We start from the raw sequence: 21,792 nt of genomic DNA, 5'->3' as shown, positions 1-21,792 counted from the left end.
ACAGGAGCAGTATTATAGTAGTTATATTCCTGTACATAGGGGCAGTATTATAGTAGTTATATTCTTGTACATAGGGGCAGTATTATAGTAGTTATATTCTTGTACACAGGAGCAGTATTATAGTAGTTATATTCCTGTACATAGGGGCAGTATTATAGTAGTTATATTCTTGTACATCGGAGCAGTATTATAGTAGTTATATTCTTGTACACAGGAGCAGTATTATAGTAGTTATATTCCTGTACATAGGGGCAGTATTATAGTAGTTATATTCTTGTACATAGGGGGCAGTATTATAGTAGTTATATTCTTGTACATTGGAGCAGTATTATAGTAGTTATATTCTTGTACATAGGGGGCAGTATTATAGTAGTTATATTCTTGCACATAGGGGGCAGTATTATAGTAGTTATATTCTTGTATATAGGGGCAGTATTATAGCAGTTATATTCTTGTATAAAGGGGCAGTATTATAGTAGTTATATTTTTGTACATAGGGGTAGTATTATAGTAGTTATATTCTTGTACATAGGGAGCAGTGTTATAGTAGTTTTAGTCTTGTACATAGGGACAGTATTATATTAGCTATATTCTTGTACATAGGGGGCAGTATTATAGTAGTTATATTCTTGTACATAGGGGCAGTATTATAGTAGTTATATTCTTGTACATAGGGGCAGTATTATAGGTTATATTCTTCTACAAAGGGGGCAGTATTATAGTAGTTATATTTTTGCACATAGGGGTAGTATTATAGTAGATATATTCTTGTACATAGGGGGCAGTATAATAGTAGTTATATTCTTGTACATAGGGGCAGTATTATAGTAGTTATATTCTTGCTCATAGGGGCAGTATTAAAGTAGTTATATTCTTCTACAAAGGGGGCAGTATTATAGTAGTTATATTCTTGTACATAGGGGCAGTATTATAGTAGTTATATTCTTGTACATAGGAGCAGTATTATAGTAGTTATATCCGTGTACATAGGGGGCAGTATTATAGTAGTTATATTTTTGTTCATAGGAGGCAGTATTATAGTAGGTATATTCTTGTACATAGGGGTAGTATTATAGTAGTTATATTCTTGTACATAGGGGGCAGTATTATAGTAATTATATTCTTGTACATAGGGGGCAGTATTATAGTAGTTATATTCTTGTACATAGGAGGCAGTATTATAGTAGTTATATTCTTGTACGTAGGAGGCAGTATTATAGTAGTTATTTTCTTGTACATAGGGGCAGTAATATAGTAGTTATATTCTTGTACATAGGAGTACTGTAGTATTATAGTAGTTATATTCTTGTACATAGGGGGCAGTGTTATAGTAGTTATAGTCTTGTACATAGGAACAGTATTATAGTAGCTATATTCTACTACATAGGAGCAGTATTATAGTAGTTATATTTTACTACATAGGAGCAGTATTATAGTAGTTATATTCTTGTACATAAGGGCAGTATTATAGTAGTTATATTCTTGTACATAGGGGGCAGTATTATAGTAGTTATATTCTTGTACATAGGGGGCAGTATTATAGTAGCTATATTCTACTACATAGGAGTAGTATTATAGTAGTTATATTCTAGTACATAGGGGCAGTATTATAGTAGTTATATTCTTGTACATAGGGGCAGTATTATAGTAGTTATATTCTTGTACATAGGGGCAGTATTATAGTAGTTATATTCTTCTACAAAGGGGCAGTATTATAGTAGTTATATTCTTGTACATAGGAGCAGTATTATAGTAGTTATATCCTTGTACATAGGGGGCAGTATTATAGTAGTTATATTTTTGTTCATAGGAGGCAGTATTATAGTAGGTATATTCTTGTACATAGGGGTAGTATTATAGTAGTTATATTCTTGTACATAGGGGGCAGTATTATAGTAGTTATATTCTTGTATATAGGAGTACTGTATTATTATAGTAGTTATATTCTTGTACATAGGGGCAGTATTATAGTAGTTATATTCTTGTACATAGGGGCAGTATTATAGTAGTTATATTCTTCTACAAAGGGGCAGTATTATAGTAGTTATATTCTTGTACATAGGAGCAGTATTATAGTAGTTATATCCTTGTACATAGGGGGCAGTATTATAGTAGTTATATTTTTGTTCATAGGAGGCAGTATTATAGTAGGTATATTCTTGTACATAGGGGTAGTATTATAGTAGTTATATTCTTGTACATAGGGGTAGTATTATAGTAGTTATATTCTTGTACATAGGAGGCAGTATTATAGTAGTTATATTCTTGTACATAGGAGTACTGTATTATTATAGTAGTTATATTCTTGTACATAGGGGGCAGTATTATAGTAGTTATAGTCTTGTACATAGGGGCAGTATTATAGTAGTTATATTCTAGTACATAGGAGCAGTATTAAAGTAGTTATATTCTAGTACATAGGGGCAGTATTATAGTAGTTATATTCTAGTACATAGGGGCAGTAGTATAGTAGTTATATTCTTGCACATAGGGGCAGTAGTATAGTAGTTATATTCTTGTACATAGGGGCAGTATTATAGTAGTTATATTCTTGTACATAGGGGGCAGTATTATAGTAGTTATATTCTTTTATATAGGGGGTAGTATTATAGTAGTTATATTCTTGTACAATGGGGGCAGTATTATAGTAGTTATATTCTTGTACACAGGGTGCAGTATTATAGTAGTTATAGTCTTGTACATAGGGGCAGTGTTATAGTAGTTATATTCTTGTACATAGGAGTAGTATTATAGTAGTTATATTCTTATACATAGGGGCAGTATTATAGTAGTTATATTCTTGTACATAGGGAGCAGTATTATAGTAGTTATATTCTTGTACATAGGAGCAGTATTATAGTAGTTATATTCTTATACATAGAAGCAGTATTATAGTAGTTATAGTTTTGTACATTGCAACAGTATTATAGTAGTTATATTCTTGTACATAGGGGGCAGTATTATAGTAGTTATATTCTTGTACATAGGGGGCAGTATTATAGTAGTTATATTTTTGTACATAGGGGCAGTATTATAGTAGTTATATTCTTGTACATAGGGGGCAGTATTATAGTAGTTATATTCTTGTACATAGGGGGCAGTATTATAGTAGTTATATTCTTGTACATAGGGGGCCGTATTATAGTAGTTATATTCTTGTACATAGGGGCAGTATTATAGTAGTTATATTCTTGTACATAGGGGGCCGTATTATAGTAGTTATATTCTTGTACATAGGGGCAGTATTATAGTAGTTATATTCTTGTACATAGGGGGCAGTATTATAGTAGTTATATTCTTGTACATAGGGGCAGTATTATAGTAGTTATATTCTTGTACATAGGGGCAGTATTATAGTAGTTATATTCTTGTACATAGGGGCAGTATTATAGTAGTTATATTCTTGTACATAGGGGCAGTATTATAGTAGTTATATTCTTGTACATAGGGGGCAGTATTATAGTAGTTATATTCTTGTACATAGGGGGCAGTATTATAGTAGTACTAATTTTTTCACATGCTCAAGGTTATCAGTAAATTGGATAAACTAAGAGCATTAGTATCTCTTTCGGATCATTTCGGGTTATCCCATGCTCCTCTTGCCCCCCACCTCTTATATTGGTATCACTCCCACTCCATATTCATTGTGGACCCTCATTATTATGAACATGTTCTCTCCCTTTTCTCCGGTGTCTGTATATTCCATCTGTCCCCCTCTCATTATAACAGATTTTCTCCTCCGTCTCTCGCTCCCCCTCCTTCTCCTCAGAGCCTCATCCTCTGTGTCGATCTCTTTGTGTTCTTCCCTTTTCTGTCCCCTTTTCTTCCTGTGCCAGGCTGTGCTGCGCCCTCTCCACCCTCCTGGGTTCGGTGCCCTCTCTCTTCTCGTTGTGCCCTCTCCCCGCTCTCTGTGGCTCTGTCCTCTATATATCTCTGTGTTCTCAGTATCTGTGTAACCAGATGACACAGAATCTGCTTCTAATGTTACCATAACCTAGAATTACACCCCCTGCAGAGCATCGCAACCAGACATAATGTACAGCAGCCCACTGCAGAGCATCTCTCCCAGACATAATGTACAGCAGCCCACTGCAGAGCATCTCACCCAGACATAATGTACAGCAGCCCACTGCAGAGCATCTCACCCAGACATAATGTACAGCAGCCCACTGCAGAGCATCTCACCCAGACATAATGTACAGCAGCCCACTGCAGAGCATCTCACCCAGACATAATGTACAGCAGCCCACTGCAGAGCATCTCACCCAGACATAATGTACAGCAGCCCACTGCAGAGCATCTCTCCCAGACATAATGTACAGCAGCCCACTGCAGAGCATCTCACCCAGACATAATGTACAGCAGCCCACTGCAGAGCATCTCACCCAGACATAATGTACAGCAGCCCACTGCAGAGCATCTCACCCAGACATAATGTACAGCAGCCCACTGCAGAGCATCTCACCCAGACATAATGTACAGCAGCCCACTGCAGAGCATCTCTCCCAGACATAATGTACAGCAGCCCACTGCAGAGCATCTCACCCAGACATAATGTACAGCAGCCCACTGCAGAGCATCTCTCCCAGACATAATGTACAGCAGCCCACTGCAGAGCATCTCACCCAGACATAATGTACAGCAGCCCACTGCAGAGCATCTCACCCAGACATAATGTACAGCAGCCCACTGCAGAGCATCTCACCCAGACATAATGTACAGCAGCCCACTGCAGAGCATCTCACCCAGACATAATGTACAGCAGCCCACTGCAGAGCATCTCACTCAGACATAATGTACAGCAGCCCACTGCAGAGCATCTCACCCAGACATAATGTACAGCAGCCCACTGCAGAGCATCTCACCCAGACATAATGTACAGCAGCCCACAGCAGAGCATCTCACTCAGACATAATGTACAGCAGCCCACAGCAGAGCATCTCTCTCAGACATAATGTGCAGCAGCCCACTGCAGAGCATCTCACCCAGACATAATGTGCAGCGGCCCACTGCAGAGCATCTCACCCAGACATAATGTGCAGCGGCCCACTGCAGAGCATCTCACCCAGACATAATGTGCAGCGGCCCACTGCAGAGCATCTCACCCAGACATAATGTACAGCGGCCCACTGCAGAGCATCTCACCCAGACATAATGTACAGCGGCCCACTGCAGAGCATCTCACCCAGACATAATGTACAGCGGCCCACTGCAGAGCATCTCACCCAGACATAATGTGCAGCGGCCCACTGCAGAGCATCTCACCCAGACATAATGTACAGCGGCCCACTGCAGAGCATCTCACCCAGACAATGTACAGCAGCCCACTGCAGAGCATCTCACCCTGACATAATGTACAGCAGCCCACTGCAGAGCATCTCACCCAGACATAATGTGCAGCAGCCCACTGCAGAGCATCTCACCCAGACATAATGTACAGCGACCCACTGCAGAGCATCTCACCAAGACATAATGTACAGCGGCCCACTGCAGAGCATCTCACCCAGACATAATGTGCAGCAGCCCACTGCAGAGCATCGCACCCAGACATAATGTACAGCAGCCCACTGCAGAGCATCGCACCCAGACATAATGGACAGCAGCCCACTGCAGAGCATCTCATCCAGACATAATGTACAGCAGCCCACTGCAGAGCATCGCACCCAGACATAATGGACAGTATCCCACTGCAGAGCATCTCATCCAGACACAATGTACAGCGGCCCACTGCAGAGCATCACACCCACACATAATGTACAGCGGCCCACTGCAGAGCATCTCACCCAGACATAATATACAGCGGCCCACTGCAGAGCATCTCACCCAGACATAATGTGCAGCAGCCCACTGCAGAGCATCGCACCCAGACATAATGTACAGCAGCCCACTGCAGAGCATCTCATCCAGACATAATGTACAGCAGCCCACTGCAGAGCATCTCACCCAGGCATAACATTCTCTATAGCTATTACATTGTGCAGATTATCGCCCCCACGTTGTGACATGCTGCAGATGGTCCTTTCTTGGCACTGGTAGATCCTGGCATAGAGTAGATGATCTTTTTGGTGCTGATCAGAGTGGTCTCTCCCATCTAACAGGCGGAGGACATAATGGGGGTGTTAGGAGGGTGCTGATGTCAGGCAGCTCCTGACAGGGGCTTCATCTCTATTGCTGTCATGTCCTCTAATCACTGGCTGATACTCACCCACAGTGGTTAGGGGGCGCGGGAACGGATTGAGACCCCAGCTCGCCTCCCCAAACACTGCTGTGCCTTTAAAAAGACAGGGGGCAAACCCCACATGTTTCTGGAATAGGAGCTGAAGTTTCCACCCCCAGGATCCTGGGGATAAGCGCACTTGTTCATAGAGATCGTTCTCCCCGAAGGAATAGACAGGAACCAGGTCCGCCCTGGAAGAAGAAGAGGCATCGCAGGTCACCAGGGGAGATCATCAGTCGTGCTGAAAAGTTATATAAAGGCTATGTGCCCACGTAGCGCTGTTCATGCGTTTTTTTTCCTGAGCAGAAACACATACCCTTGCCAGGAAAAACACATGCGGTTTTTAACGCAGTTTTTGACGCGTTTTTCAATGCGGTTTTTCATACGTTTTTTAAGCGATTTTTGACCCCAAATAAAGTTATTTATAAAAAAAAAAAAACATAAAAACAATATGAGGTCATTTCTTTTTCCAACCCCTTTTCTCCATTTTGTTTTCGGGCTGATTTCAAAATGCCTCACGTGCAGGACCAGTGGAGTCTGAGCGAAGAAAACCTGCGGATTTTGCTGCTGACTTTGTTACTGAATCTGCTCCACCACGACGAGCAGGTAACAGAATGTCATGCAATTTTTTGAAATGTGTAATTTTTTATTACATATATGTATTTTTGACTATAAAGTCTATATTCTCTCGTAGGAGGAGGAGGAGAACAAGAATGTGGGTGCATCCGATAGTTCAAGAGCGGGCGGCACAGGGCCACTTCCATCTCCTTTCCCAGGATATACGGAGGTAAGATATATAATGGAAAATCGGTCTATTGGTGGCCGTGTGAACCTAATGGATACTTAAGTTTATTTTTTGTTGTTATGTCACATTTTCATCTGTGTGGTTAATCGTAATTTTTTTTTTTTCACAGTCATCCGGAAAAATTCATAGAATTCTGCAGGATCCCAATTGAAGCATTCGATCGGCTACTCGGCCTTCTTTCTCCAGCTTTAGATTATGAGGACACGGTCATGCGACGAGCCATCTCTGCTGCGGAAAGGCTGCTCATCACCGTGCGGTAAGTATATTTTTGGGGGGGTTTTGGTAACACATTTGGCCCCCAAAAGACTGTAAGACACACTGACCCCATACTGCTGCCAGCCACTGCCCCCATACTGCTGCCAGCCACTGCTCTTTGTACTGCCCCCATACTGCTGCCAGCCACTGCCCCCATACTGCTGCCAGCCACTGCCCTTTCCACTGCCCCCATACTGCTGCCAGCCACTGCCCTTGCCACTGCCCCCATACTGCTGCCAGCCACTGCCCTTGCCACTGCCCCATATTGCTGCCAGCCACTGCCCTTTCCACTGCCCCCATACTGCTGCCAGCCACTGCCCTTGCCACTGCCCCATACTGCTGCCAACCACTGCTCTTTCCACTGCCCCCATACTGCTGCCAGCCACTGCCCCCATACTGCTGCCAGCCACTGCTCTTTCCACTGCCCCCATACTGCTGCCAGCCACTGCTCTTTGTACTGCCCCTATACTGCTGCCAGCCACTGCCCTTTGTACTGCCCCCATACTGCTGCCAGCCACTGCCCCATACTGCTGCCAGCCACTGCCCTTGCCACTGCCCCCATACTGCTGCCAGCCACTGCCCTTGCCACTGCCCCATATTGCTGCCAGCCACTGCCCTTTCCACTGCCCCCATACTGCTGCCAGCCACTGCCCTTGCCACTGCCCCATACTGCTGCCAGCCACTGCTCTTTCCACTGCCCGCATACTGCTGCCAGCCACTGCTCTTTCCACTGCCCCCATACTGCTGCCAGCCACTGCCCCCATACTGCTGCCAGCCACTGCTCTTTCCACTGCCCCCATACTGCTGCCAGCCACTGCTCTTTGTACTGCCCCTATACTGCTGCCAGCCACTGCCCTTTGTACTGCCCCCATACTGCTGCCAGCCCTTCTCTTTCCACTGCCCCCATACTGCTGCCAGCCACTGCTCTTTGTACTGCCCCTATACTGCTGCCAGCCACTGGCCTTTCCACTGCCCCCATACGGCTGCCAGCCACTGGCCTTTCCACTGCCCCCATACGGCTGCCAGCCACTGGCCTTTCCACTGCCCCCATACGGCTGCCAGCCACTGCCCTTTGTACTGCCCCCATACTGCTGTCATCTATATTTCAAATGTGCTATTTACGCCTGGCCCATTTTTTGCTTATCTTTTTTTTTTCATGTTTTTGGCCACAGGAGAGAGCTACACATCACTGCACCTCCAATTTAGGGTTGGTAAAACCACCATCTCTAGAATTGTGAGGTGCACATGTAACGTGATCTGGCAGAAGTTGCAGCCCATGGTGATGCCTTCCCCAGCCGAGGACACTTGGCTGCAGGTCGCAGCAGGCTTTCAGTCTGTGGCCAATTTCCCAAACTGCATAGGTGCTGTCGATGGCAAACGTGAGAGTGCTGAAGCCACCACGATCAGGATCACGCTTCTTTAATTATAAGAAGTATTTTCCGGTGGTCCTGATGGCGGTGGCTGATGCACATTGCAAATTTGTTGCCATTGACGCTGGTGCTTATGGCAGTACTGGGGATTCTCGGGTGTTGTGAACATCACAGATTGGACTGCAAATTCTTCGAGATGGCGGAACGCTCCCAGCCCCAAGACCTTTGCCGGGTTCCACACATCCAGTGCCCTTTGTGATGGTATCGGATGAGGCGTTTCCCTTAAAGACCAACCTGCTGCGCCCATACCCACGAAGGGCACTGGATGACCGGTGGAGGGTTTTTAATTATTCGCTGAGTCGTGCACGCAGATATGTGGAATGCACCTTCGGGATCCTGTGTAGTCAGTGGCGGATCTTTCACACTGCCATCCAGTTGGATACGCAGACCGCTGACAGTCATAGAGGCATGCTGTGTACTCCACAACTACGCTCGAGAATATGCCACCGACCTAGATGAGGAGTCACAGCTGTCTGACTTAAAGGCTGTTTCAAATTTGGGCCAAGGAAGGGCATCCAACTCGGGTGTGCGAGAAACCTTCACTGACTACTTCATGAGTCCTGAAGGTACCGTGCACTGGCAATACTCCTGTGCCGGTGTTGAGCAGCCAGGACAGCAGAGAAGATCTGAAGACTAACTACAAGCAAGCAAGGTCCGTGGTTCTCTAATAAATGTGAAAATACTAAAAAAATTAATAAAAATTAACTTTGTTTGCAAAATAAAATCTGTTCTCCATTATTATTATTCAGTAATAGCGGTTGTTGGTCTGGACAGTTATTGGGGGATGTGGGAAGACATTGTGCATAGTGTGGTTCATTTTTGAAATGCCAGCAGCTCCGGTTTGCACTGCGGCACTGGAACTTTAACTTATCAGTTGTGATACCACTGTGTCAGGTAGGATTACAATAAGCCCGGGGTCACACTTGCGTGTGCAATGCGAGAAACTCCTGCATCAATGCTGCTGCCACTCGGGACCGGAGTGTGCAGCCTCATGTATTTCTATGCAGCCGCACACTCCCATCTGAGTGCTGACGGCAGTGCCGCGCATTGATGAGAGAGACTTGCGCAAGTTCCTTGTATTGCACATGCCAGTGTGACCCCGGCCTAAGGGTATGCTCACAAGCATTTTTTGGTGTGTTTTTGATACCAAAAATTTTTTGGAAGGAAACTAAAATACACAAAGATTTTCTTTTGAAAATTTTTTTTAATAAACCTTAAATAATTAATGTTTTGAAAAAACAAAACAAAAATTTCTGAAATAACAAAAAGCACCCTGTCAACAGGACAGAGTAGGGGGGGGAGACTGGTAATCAGGATCATATCCATAGGTTGGATCCATGTTTGGGGATGAGATAGTAGAGGTGGGTGAAGTATTATGGCCTGCGGTATGTGTTGATGGAGGTCGGCCAAAGCCAGACGGTTCCCCAGCGTCATGCCTGTATGCTGGCGCCTGCCCAGAACGCTGCCATGCAGCTGGTGCTGGTGGAGGCCCACTTTGGGAATTAAAAATATTAAGAATCCCCGTCATTACAGCTGATGACGGGGGAATTGGGGATGGGACGTCAACAGTCATTAAGAGTAAATTGACTGCTGACATCAACGTATTCTGCCGGTCACGTGTCATGGATCTGAGGCGGCCGGCTAAAAATGAGCCAAATTTGTCTAGTTCGTCTTGCCTCGACGAAGTGTCGAGCATACTGAGGGTTCGACTAGTGAGGTTTTGTAACACACTACTCGAAGTCTCAGTACTGTTGACCTTTTTGTGGGCCGCCCTTCTCGATGGCACGGGATGGGCAGAAGCAGCGCCCATCCTAGTAGGCCTTGACATGCCACCAGCAGAGCTACAGGCAGCGCCCGAGGCAGGAGCAGCAAAACAGGACTCTGCCTCGACCTCAAGCACAGATGCAGAAGTTCCCGCAGCAGAATATGATGGTGTTGTAGATAATATATCTGTCGGGGGCAAGGATGATGGGCAGTCCTCAGGAACATCTGGTGAGGACGTATGATCCTCCACCTCCTCTCCCAGACCCTGCTCAGGGCTAGTTGGATGGGCCGGAGGAGTTTCGGCCCTGATGTTGCCGTCAGTTCTGTAGAAGAAAGAAAAAACCATGTTAATTACAGACTACTGTAAAATGTTACATAAATTGTAAATAAAAATTATATGTAAAATTTACCTCCGCAAGTTCCTGCTAGTTACAGTAAACTGGAGTTGGTCTGAGTACTGGACCCTACCCCGCGGAGGTGAGCTTCCACTTGGAGGTCTTAGCGACTTCATGAAGCGATCTGTTACTGATCTCCATCGGTTCTTTACATCTTCCACTGAAATGAAACAATAAAAAAAAGGTTTTTGAAAATTCAATCATTAAAAAAACTGGACAAGTTCAATGTATGCAGTACACACTAATCTTTTTTTGTCCAGCTGAAGACAGATGAGGCCACTGAGGAGAAAGTTCTTGGACAATAGCCGGCCATACATCCCGCTTGGACCCTTCTATTCCTCACATGAGCGCTCCCATACGGCCGGATGGTTTTCAATCTACAATAAAGTTAAGGGTTTTTTTTTTTTTTTAAATTGTTGTGTAGTCAACAATATGAAGATTTTAACAATATCTACTTTTTCACACATCAATCAATATATATCCACACGGTAACACACTTTCAAAACCAATATAGATATGTATGAATCCGTGTACACATGAGCACACACACAATCACCCCAACACGGCCCTGTCTACTCTCCGTTACGATGATGATTACCCTAAGGCCGGGGTCACACTGGCGAGGAATACAGCGGAGTGAGAGGCGCTAAAAGCACGCATTACACACGGACCAATGATTCTCTATGGGGTCCCTCGCACCAGCCGTATATTTCTCATCCGTATTCTAGGCTCCGTGCCACTCGCAGCATGCTGCAATTGTCAGCGTACTACGCCCGTAGTACTCCAATGCAAGACTATGGGTGCGCAAAAAATACGGATTACACACGGACCACACATGTGACTTGTGAGAAATACGCACCTGGTGTCTTTTATAAAAGCCGACAATTCAGTGCACTATACAGTAAACTCACACTGACAGGTTTAATAAAGAAAGAAAGAATAGATATATACACATAGAATACACATATATATATCTCTATCTATCTATCTATATGCATTCTATGTGTCTATATCTATTCTTTCTTTCTTTATTAAACCTGTCATAGGGCTCCATTATATGTCCATTTTGCAAGCCTGCGAGAAAATCTCACCATACGGATGCCATACGGATTACATACGGATGCTGACATGCGCAAAATACGCGACCACACCTTGATTACGGATGACATACGGAGCACTGATTAGGGGCCATTCATTCATATTACGCATGTAAAATACGGACCGTATTTTGCGCAGGTTAGTGTGACTCCAGCCTTACCCTAATCCCAACCCTAACCCACCCTAATTTAATATATATATATATATATATATGTATATATATATACATACACACACACACACACACACACACATTTATATAACCCATTTTCACCCCCAGCCCCCCCCAAAAAAATTTGTTTTTAAATTATTTTTTCTGCTCGGGCAGGGGGGTTAAAAATGGGGAATATATATATATATTAATATTTTTTTTGGGCAGGGGGGTAAAAAAATGGGGAAAATATATATATATTTTTTTACTTTTTTTCGGGCAGTGGGGGGTTAAAAATGGGGAATACCGTATATATATTTTAATATTTTTTTCGGGCAGAGGGGTAAAAAATGTGGAAAATATATATATATATATATTAAAAAAATTTTTGGGCAGTGGGGGGGTTAAAAATGGGGAATATTTTTTTTTTTTAATATTTTTTTCGGGCAGGGGGGTTACAAATGGGGGAAAAAAAAAAAAATATATATATATATTTTAAATATTTTTTCTGGGCGGGGGGTTTAAAAATGGGGAATAAATATATATTTTTGAAAAAAAAAAATTCGGGCAGGGGGGGTTAAAAATGGGGAATATATATGCTATTTTTTTTAAAAAATCTTATTTCGCTATTTTTTTTTTGGGGGGGGGGGGGGAGGAACAAAGACCACACACTTTAATTTAAAAAAAAATTAATGAAATAAATATACAACATTTTTGCAAAAAAAATTTTTTAAAAAAAAGATCATAGAATCATAGAATCGTAGAGTTGGAAGGGACCTCCTGGGCCATCTGGTCCAACCCCCTGCTCAAAGCAGGATTCGCTAAATCATCCCAGTCAGATGTCTGTCCAGCCTCTGTTTGAAGACTTCCATTGAAGGAGAACTCACCACTTCTCGTGGCAGCCTGTTCCACTCATTGATCACTCTAACTGTCAAAAAGTTTTTTCTAATATCTAATCTGTGTCTCCTCCCATTCAGCTTCATCCCATTGCTTCTAGTCTTTCCTTGTGCAAATGAGAATAAAGTTGATCCTTCTACAATGTGACAGCCCTTTAGATATTTGTAGACAGCAATTAAGTCTCCTCTCAGTCTTCTCTTTTGCAAACTAAACATTCCCAAATCCTGCAACCTTTCCTCATAAGACAGGGTTTGCAGACCGGTCACCATTCTGGTCGCTCTTTTCTGAACTTGCTCCAGTTTGTTGATGTCTTTTTTAAAATGTGGTGCCCAAAACTGGACACAGTATTCCAGATGAGGTCTGACCAAAGAGGAGTAGAGGGAAATAATGACTTCACGTGATCTAGACTGTATACTTCTGTTAATACATCCTAGAACTGCATTTGCCTTTTTTGCTGCTGCATCACACTATGTCATGCTGCCTGCACTGCGCGCCCTGGCTCACCTGAGATGAACTAATTGGCATGGGAAAAATTCCCACGCTCCTGAGTTCACTTCAGGTGAGCCTGGAGTCCGCGCATGCGCACACTGCACCGCCCGTGTTCACCCGAGCAGCGCAAGCTGCCTTCGGGTGAACTCGGTATACAAAGAACCGGGGCGCTTTACGGCCCCGTTCATTGTAGCGGCGTCGGTGGTCGCTCTAAACTTTAGATCTTCGTGTGACACTCGTTTTTATGGGATGCTGCGGGGGGGGTAGGTATTTTTGTTGTTTGTTTTTTTATTATTTTATTTAGGTGGAACATGGTCTTCGGGGAATTAGTAGAAGAGGTGAGTACGGGTTTTTTATTTATTTTTTTTTTTTTTTTAGGTGGCGACGTCGGGGACAGGTAATTATAATTTTTTTCCACTGATAACCCTACTGGCCACCAATGGAAAAAAAATTATTGGACACATTATTTAAGTTTGAAAAAAAAAAAATTATGAAAAAAATAAATTTAACAGAAGGGGGCCGGGCCATGAAAAATTATATAAATTTATTTTGCTATAGGGGGATATTTTATGGACGGACTGGGGGGGGCGGGGCGACAGAAAAAAAAGGTTTGTTTTTTTTTAAAAGCAGAAACAGCTCAATGGGAAATACTGCTCCCATCGTGCTGAGCCTGCTGGCGCTAGTCAAGGGGGAGCAGACATAGGCCAATGGGAGTAGTAGTCCTATCGGCCTATGCCAGACAGCACACAGACGCCGCGCACACACCACATATACACCAACACTAACCACACTTATGAGGAGGCCCATATCCAGATCCATCCTGCAGTACCATCCCATGTCAGCAGCCATGATCCAGGAAGACAGGAATTATGGGATTTTTTCTTGTCTTCCTGGATTATGGGATGCTCATGGGATGGCATTATGGGATGGGCCGATGTCACTTCCTGTAGTGTGCGTTTTGAGACGCTTGAAAAGTTGCAAGTGTTTGTTACATTTGCGGTTTTCAAGCATTTCAATACATGTCTATGTAGGCGGAATCACATGCGATTCCGCAAATTAAGGAACATGCTGCGATTTTTACCACTTAGCGATACCGCAGCATTAGCACAAGTGTATGCGATTTTCATAGATGGTGTATGTGATGCTTTTTTTAAGCGTTTCCGCAGCAAAATTGCGCGTTTAAAATCGCAGAAACAGTTAAAAATCGCATAGTGGGCACATATATATTCCCCATTTTTAACCCCTCTTGCCCGAGCAGAATAAATAATTTTAAAACAAATTTTTTTGCGGGGGGGCAGGGGTTGAAAATGGGTTATATAAATGTATGTGTGTGTATATATATTAGGGTTAGGATTAGGGTTAGGGTAATCATCATCGTAACGGAGAGTAGACAGAGCCGTGTTGGGGTGATTGTGTGTGTGCTCATGTGTACACGGATTCATACATATCTATACTGGTTTTGAAAGTGTGTTACCGTGTGGATATATATTGATTGATGTGTGAAAAAGTAGATATTGTTAAAATCTTCATATTGTTGACTACACAACAATTTAAAAAAAAAAAACCTTAACTTTATTGTAGATTGAAAACCATCCGGCCGTATGGGAGCGCTCATGTGAGGAATAGAAGGGTTCCAAGCGGGATGTATGGCCGGCTATTGTCCAAGAACTTTCTCCTCAGTGGCCTCATCTGTCTTCAGCTGGACAAAAAAAGATTAGTGTGTACTGCATACATTGAACTTGTCCAGTTTTTTTAATGATTGAATTTTCAAAAACATTTTTTTTTATTGTTTCATTTCAGTGGAAGATGTAAAGAACCGATGGAGATCAGTAACAGATCGCTTCATGAAGTCGCTAAGACCTCCAAGTGGAAGCTCACCTCCGCGGGGTAGGGTCCAGTACTCAGACCAACTCCAGTTTATTTTAACTAGCAGGAACTTGCGGAGGTAAATGTTATTTACAATTTATGTAACATTTTACAGTAGTCTGTAATTAACATGTTTTTTTCTTTCTTCTACAGAACTGACGGCAACATCAGGGCCGAAACTCCTCCGGCCCATCCAACTAGCCCTGAGCAGGGTCTGGGAGAGGAGGTGGAGGATCATACGTCCTCACCAGATGTTCCTGAGGACTGCCAATCATCCTTGCCCCCGACAGATATGTTATCTACAACACCATCATATTCTGCTGCGGGAACTTACGCATCTGTGCTTGAGGTCGAGGCAGAGTCCTGTTTTGCTGCTCCTGCCTCGGGCGCTGCCTGTAGCTCTGCTGGTGGCATGTCAAGGCCTACTAGGATGGGCGCGGCTTCTGCCCATCCCGTGCCATCGAGAAGGGCGGCCCACAAAAAGGTCAACAGTACTGAGACCTCGAGTAGTGTGTTAAAAAACCTCACTAGTCGAACCCTCAGTATGCTCGACACTTCGTCGAGGCAAGACGAACTAGACAAATTTGGCTCATTTTTAGCCGGCCGCCTCAGATCCATGACACGTGACCGGCAGAATACGTTGATGTCAGCAGTCAATTTACTCTTAATGACTGTTGCCGTCCCATCCCCAATTCCCCCGTCATCAGCTATAATGACGGGGATTCTTAATATTTTTATTTCCCAAAGTGGGCCTCAACCAGCACCAGCTGCATGGCAGCGTTTTGGGCAGGCGCCAGCATACAGGCATGACGCTGGCGAACCGTCTGGTTTTGGCCGACCTCCATCAACACATACCGCAGGCCATAATACTTCACCCACCTCTACTATGTCATCCCCAAACATGGATCCAACCTATGGATAGGATCCTGATTACCAGACTTTGTGAGAAATGTTCTAGTATCACCACAAAACAATCTGTATGTCCCCCCCACTCTGTCCTGTTGACAGGGTGCTTTTTGTTATTTCAAAAATATTTGTTTTGTTTTTTCAAAACATTAATTATTTAATGTTTATTAAAAAAAAATTTCAGTATTTTAAATTCCTTCAAAAAATTTTTGGTATCAAAAACACACCAAAAAATGCTTGTGAACATAACCTTAGGCCGGGGTCACACTGGCGTGTGCATTACGAGGAACTTGCGCAAGTCTCTCTCATCAATGCGCGGCACTGCCGTCAACACTCAGATGGGAGTGTGCGGCTGCATAGAAATACATGAGGCTGCACACTCCGGTCCCGAGTGGCAGCAGCATTGATGCAGGAGTTTCTCGCATTGCACACGCAAGTGTGACCCCGGCCTTATTGTAATCCTACCTGACACAGTGGTATCACAACTGATAAGTTAAAGTTCCAGTGCCGCAGTGCAAACCGGAGCTGCTGGCATTTCAAAAATTAACCACACTATGCACAATGTCTTCCCACATCCCCCAATAACTGCCCAGACCAACAACCGCTATTACTGAATAATAATAATGGAGAACAGATTTTATTTTGCAAACAAAGTTCATTTTTATTAATTTTTTTTGTATTTTCACATTTATTACAGAACAATGGACCTTGCTTGCTTGTAGTTAGTCTTCAGATCTTCTCTGCTGTCCTGGCTGCTCAACACCGGCACAGGAGTATTGCCAGTGCACGGCACCTTCAGGACTCATGAAGTAGTCAGTGAAGGTTTCTCGCACACCCGAGTTGGATGCCCTTCCTTGACCCAAATTTGAAACAGCCTTTAAGTCAGACAGCTGTGACTCCTCATCTAGGTCGGTGGCATATTCTCGAGCGTAGTTGTGGAGTACACAGCATGCCTCTATGACTGTCAGCGGTCTGCGTATCCAACTGGATGGCAGTGTGAAAGATCCGCCACTGACTACACAGGATCCCGAAGGTGCATTCCACATATCTGCGTGCACGACTCAGCGAATAATTAAAAACCCTCCGCCGGTCATCCAGTGCCCTTCGTGGGTATGGGCGCAGCAGGTTGGTCTTTAAGGGAAACGCCTCATCCGATACCATCACAAAGGGCACTGGATGTGTGGAACCCGGAAAAGGTCTTGGGGCTGGGAGCGTTCCGCCATCTCGAAGAATTTGCAGTCCAACATGTGATGTTCACAACACCCGAGAATCCCCAGTACTACCATAGGCACCAGCGTCAATGGCAACAAATTTGCAATGTGCATCAGCCACCGCCATCAGGACCACCGGAAAATACTTCTTATAATTAAAGAAGCGTGATCCTGATCGTGGTGGCTTCAGCACTCTCACATTTGCCATCGACAGCACCTATGCAGTTTGGGAAATTGGCCACAGACTGAAAGCCTGCTGCGACCTGCAGCCAAGTCTCCTTGTTTGGGGAAGGCATCACCATGGGCTGCAACTTCTGCCAGATCACGTTACATGTGCACCTCACAATTCTAGAGATGGTGGTTTTACCAACCCTAAATTGGAGGTGCAGTGATGTGTAGCTCTCTCCTGTGGCCAAAATCCTGAAAAAAAAAGAAGCAAAAAAAAGGCCAGGCGTAAATAGCACATTTGAAATATAGATGGCAGCAGTATGGGGGCTGTGGCTGGCAGCAGTATGGGGGCAGTGGAAAGGCCAGTGGCTGGCAGCAGTATGGGGGCAGTGGAAAGGCCAGTGGCTGGCAGCAGTATGGGGGCAGTGGAAAGGCCAGTGGCTGGCAGCAGTATGGGGGCAGTGGCTGGCAGCAGTATGGAGGCAGTACAAAGAGCAGTGGCTGGCAGCAGAATGGGGGCAGTGGAAAGGGCAGTGGCTGGCAGCAGTATGGGGGCAGTGGAAAGGCCAGTGGCTGGCAGCAGTATGGGGGCAGTGGCTGGCAGCAGTATGGGGGGCAGTACAAAGAGCAGTGGCAGGCAGCAGAATGGGGGCAGTGGAAAGGGCAGTGGCTGGCAGCAGTATGGGGGCAGTGGAAAGGCCAGTGGCTGGCAGCAGTATGGGGCAGTGGAAAGGCCAGTGGCTGGCAGCAGTATGGGGCAGTGGAAAGGCCAGTGGCTGGCAGCAGTATGGGGCAGTGGAAAGGGCAATGGCTGGCAGCAGTATGGGGGCAGTGGAAAGGCCAGTGGCTGGCAGCAGTATGGGGGCAGTGGAAAGGCCAGTGGCTGGCAGCAGTATGGGGCAGTGGAAAGGCCAGTGGCTGGCAGCAGTATGGGGGCAGTGGAAAGGCCAGTGGCTGGCAGCAGTATGGGGCAGTGGAAAGGGCAATGGCTGGCAGCAGTATGGGGGCAGTGGAAAGGCCAGTGGCTGGCAGCAGTATGGGGGCAGTGGAAAGGCCAGTGGCTGGCAGCAGTATGGGGGCAGTGGAAAGGCCAGTGGCTGGCAGCAGTATGGGGCAGTGGAAAGGCCAGTGGCTGGCAGCAGTATGGGGGCAGTGGAAAGGCCAGTGGCTGGCAGCAGTATGGGGCAGTGGAAAGGGCAATGGCTGGCAGCAGTATGGGGGCAGTGGAAAGGCCAGTGGCTGGCAGCAGTATGGGGGCAGTGGAAAGGCCAGTGGCTGGCAGCAGTATGGGGGCAGTGGAAAGGCCAGTGTCTGGCAGCAGTATGGGGGCAGTGGAAAGGCCAGTGGCTGGCAGCAGTATGGGGGCAGTAGAAAGGCCAGTGGCCGGCAGCAGTATGGGGGCAGTGGAAAGAGCAGTGGTTGGCAGCAGTATGGGGGCAGTGGAAAGGCCAGTGGCTGGCAGCAGTATGGGGGCAGTGGAAAGGCCAGTGGCTTGCAGCAGTATGGGGGCAGTGGAAAGGCCAGTGGCTGGCAGCAGTATGGGGGCAGTAGAAAGGCCAGTGACCGGCAGCAGTATGGGGGCAGTGGAAAGAGCAGTGGTTGGCAGCAGTATGGGGCAGTGGAAAGGCCAGTGGCTGGCAGCAGTATGGGGGCAGTGGAAAGGCCAGTGGCTGGTAGCAGTATGGGGGCAGTGGAAAGAGGGGGAGCCAGTGGATGGCAGAATTATGGGGGCAGTGGAAAGGCCAGTGGCTGGCAGTGGAAAGGGCAGTGGCTGGCAGCAGTATGGGGGCAGTGGAAAGGCCAGTGGCTGGCAGCAGTATGGGGGCAGTGGAAAGAGGGGGGGCCAGTGGCTGGCAGCAGTATGGGGGCAGTGGAAAGGCCAGTGGCTGGCAGCAGGATGGGGGCTGTGTGTCTTACAGTCTTTTGGGGGCCAAATGTGTTACCAAACCCCCCCAAAAAAAATATACTTACCGCACGGTGATGAGCAGCCTTTCCACAGCAGAGATGGCTCGTCGCATGACCGTGTCCTCATAATCTAAAGCTGGAGAAAGAAGGCCGAGTAGCCGATCGAATGCTTCAATTGCGATCCTGCAGAATTGTATGAATTTTTCCGGATGACTGTGAAAAAAAAAAAATTACGATTAACCACACAGATGAAAATGTGACATAACAACAAAAAATAAACTTAAGTATCCATTAGGTTCACACGGCCACCAATAGACCGATTTTCCATTATATATCTTACCTCTGTATATCCTGGGAAAGGAGATGGAAGTGGCCCTGTGCCGCCCGCTCTTGAACTATCGGATGCACCCACATTCTTGTCCTCCTCCTCCTCCTACGAGAGAATATAGACTTTATAGTCAAAAATACATATATGTAATAAAAAATTACACATTTCAAAAAATTGCATGACATTCTGTTACCTGCTCGTCGTGGTGGAGCAGATTCAGTAACAAAGTCAGCAGCAAAATCCGCAGGTTTTCTTCGCTCAGACTCCACTGGTCCTGCACGTGAGGCATTTTTGAAATCAGCCCGAAAACAAAATGGAGAAAAGGGGTTGGAAAAAGAAATGACCTCATATTGGGTTTTTTTGGGGTTTTTTATAAATAACTTTATTTGGGGTCAAAAATCGCTTAAAAACGCATGAAAAACGCGTCAAAAACTGCGTTAAAAACCGCATGCGTTTTTCCTAGCAAGGTTATGCGTTTCTGCTCATGAAAAAAAAAAATCGCATGAAAAACGCTACGTGGGCCCATAGCCTAAAGGGGATGTCCACTGCCCGGGACAATATTTGTTTTTCTTTACTGCCTTGTATTTAAGTCACTTTTGCAAATTTTTTTTTTAATTAAAAATGTTGCACCATTTTGCTTTTCAGGCTCTTTGTTTCCCTGCATGTTCTACTTAGATGTGGTCATATATCAGCTGAAAGATAACCAGAAAAAGACAGATAAAAGAGTTACAAACTCGCTGAAGGATTCTGAGTTAACTCATTCTGCAGCCATCAATAGAGACTATAGAAGACAAACGATGCAACATTTTTTATGAAACTCAATTTAGAAAAAATTAAGAAATTAAGGACATTTAACTAAGAAAAAAAAATTGTGGTCAGATCTCTTCTTACTGCGCGCCTCCAAAAACTGTGTGCAAGTGACTAGTGCCTAGAAGAACTCAGGTCTAAGGGGTAAGGGCTCGCCTTGCCTGACATGCCAGCGTAAGGAGGCTTATAGGAGAGATGTTACTTCTTAGACCCCAGTCAGAGGCCTCTCATATAGTCAAATCAGACCTCTTGCTTTGCACTGAAGAGGAGCAAATACCCCGAAACACATATCTTCAAATAGAAATTCTGGTTTGACATTTCTCCAAAAGTCATATGGCAAGGCTCGTTAAAGTGTCGTTATTGACTTTTAGGATTGCTACTTCCAAAAGGTGGTGTCAGAGTTCTCTTCCTCTCTGAAGAGGCTATTTGCATAATTTAATTTCCTAGAAGAGAATTGCATGGTCTATAAGTCTCCTTACACTAGGATGTCACTCTCCACAAATAGAAACGTCACCCCCTAGACCTCAGTCAGAGACCTTTCATACAGCCAAATCAGACCTTTTGCTTGGCACTGATGAGTGGCAAATGCCCCGAATCACGTGTCTGCAAATGAAGATTCTGCTTTTGCTTTTACCTTAAGTTATGTGGCAAGCCTCGTTAAAGGATCGTCATTGACTATTAGAATTGCTACTTCCAAAAAGTGGTGTCTGAACTCAAGTCCTTTTACACTCTGAAAAGACTAATTGCATAATTTAATTTCCCAGAGGAGTTTTGCATGGCCTATAAGTCTCCTCACACTGACATGTCAGGCATGCCACTCTCCTCAAAGAGAGATGTTACCCCTTAGACTCCAGGCAGACATCTCACGTTCAGGCAAATCAGAGCTCTTGCATTGCACTGAGGAGGATCAAACACCCCGAAACACTCTGCAAATTGAGATTCTGGTTTGCCTTTCATCCTAAGTCATGGGACAAGGCTCGTTAAAGGGTCAATATTGACTATTAGGATCGCTGATTCCAGAAGGTGGTGTTAGAGTTCAAGTCCTCTCCTTTTCTGAAGAGACAATTTGCAGATTGAGTTTCCCAAAGGAGCTTTGCATG

At 44.9% G+C, this 21,792-nt stretch overlaps 1 protein-coding gene across 2 annotated transcripts in view; it reads right to left on the bottom strand.

Moving 5' to 3' along the window:
- The window catches only part of LOC141054363 (diacylglycerol O-acyltransferase 2-like), a 46,688-nt gene that overhangs the window by 5,459 nt on the left and 19,437 nt on the right, over window positions 1–21,792 (bottom strand). For both annotated transcript variants that reach the window (XM_073551688.1, XM_073551689.1), the window contains exon 7: window positions 6,206–6,408. In XM_073551688.1, the coding sequence (XP_073407789.1) occupies window positions 6,206–6,408 (203 nt within the window). The remainder of the gene's footprint in view (window positions 1–6,205; window positions 6,409–21,792) is intronic.

The sequence above is a fragment of the Dendrobates tinctorius genome, unplaced genomic scaffold (genome assembly GCF_039654945.1).
Source record: "Dendrobates tinctorius isolate UK_male_01 unplaced genomic scaffold, ASM3965494v1 ptg000178l, whole genome shotgun sequence".
Classification (NCBI taxonomy): domain Eukaryota; kingdom Metazoa; phylum Chordata; class Amphibia; order Anura; family Dendrobatidae; genus Dendrobates; species Dendrobates tinctorius.
The sequence above is the reverse complement of the archived record's forward strand: the minus strand, read 5'-3'. Positions and strand labels throughout refer to the sequence as shown.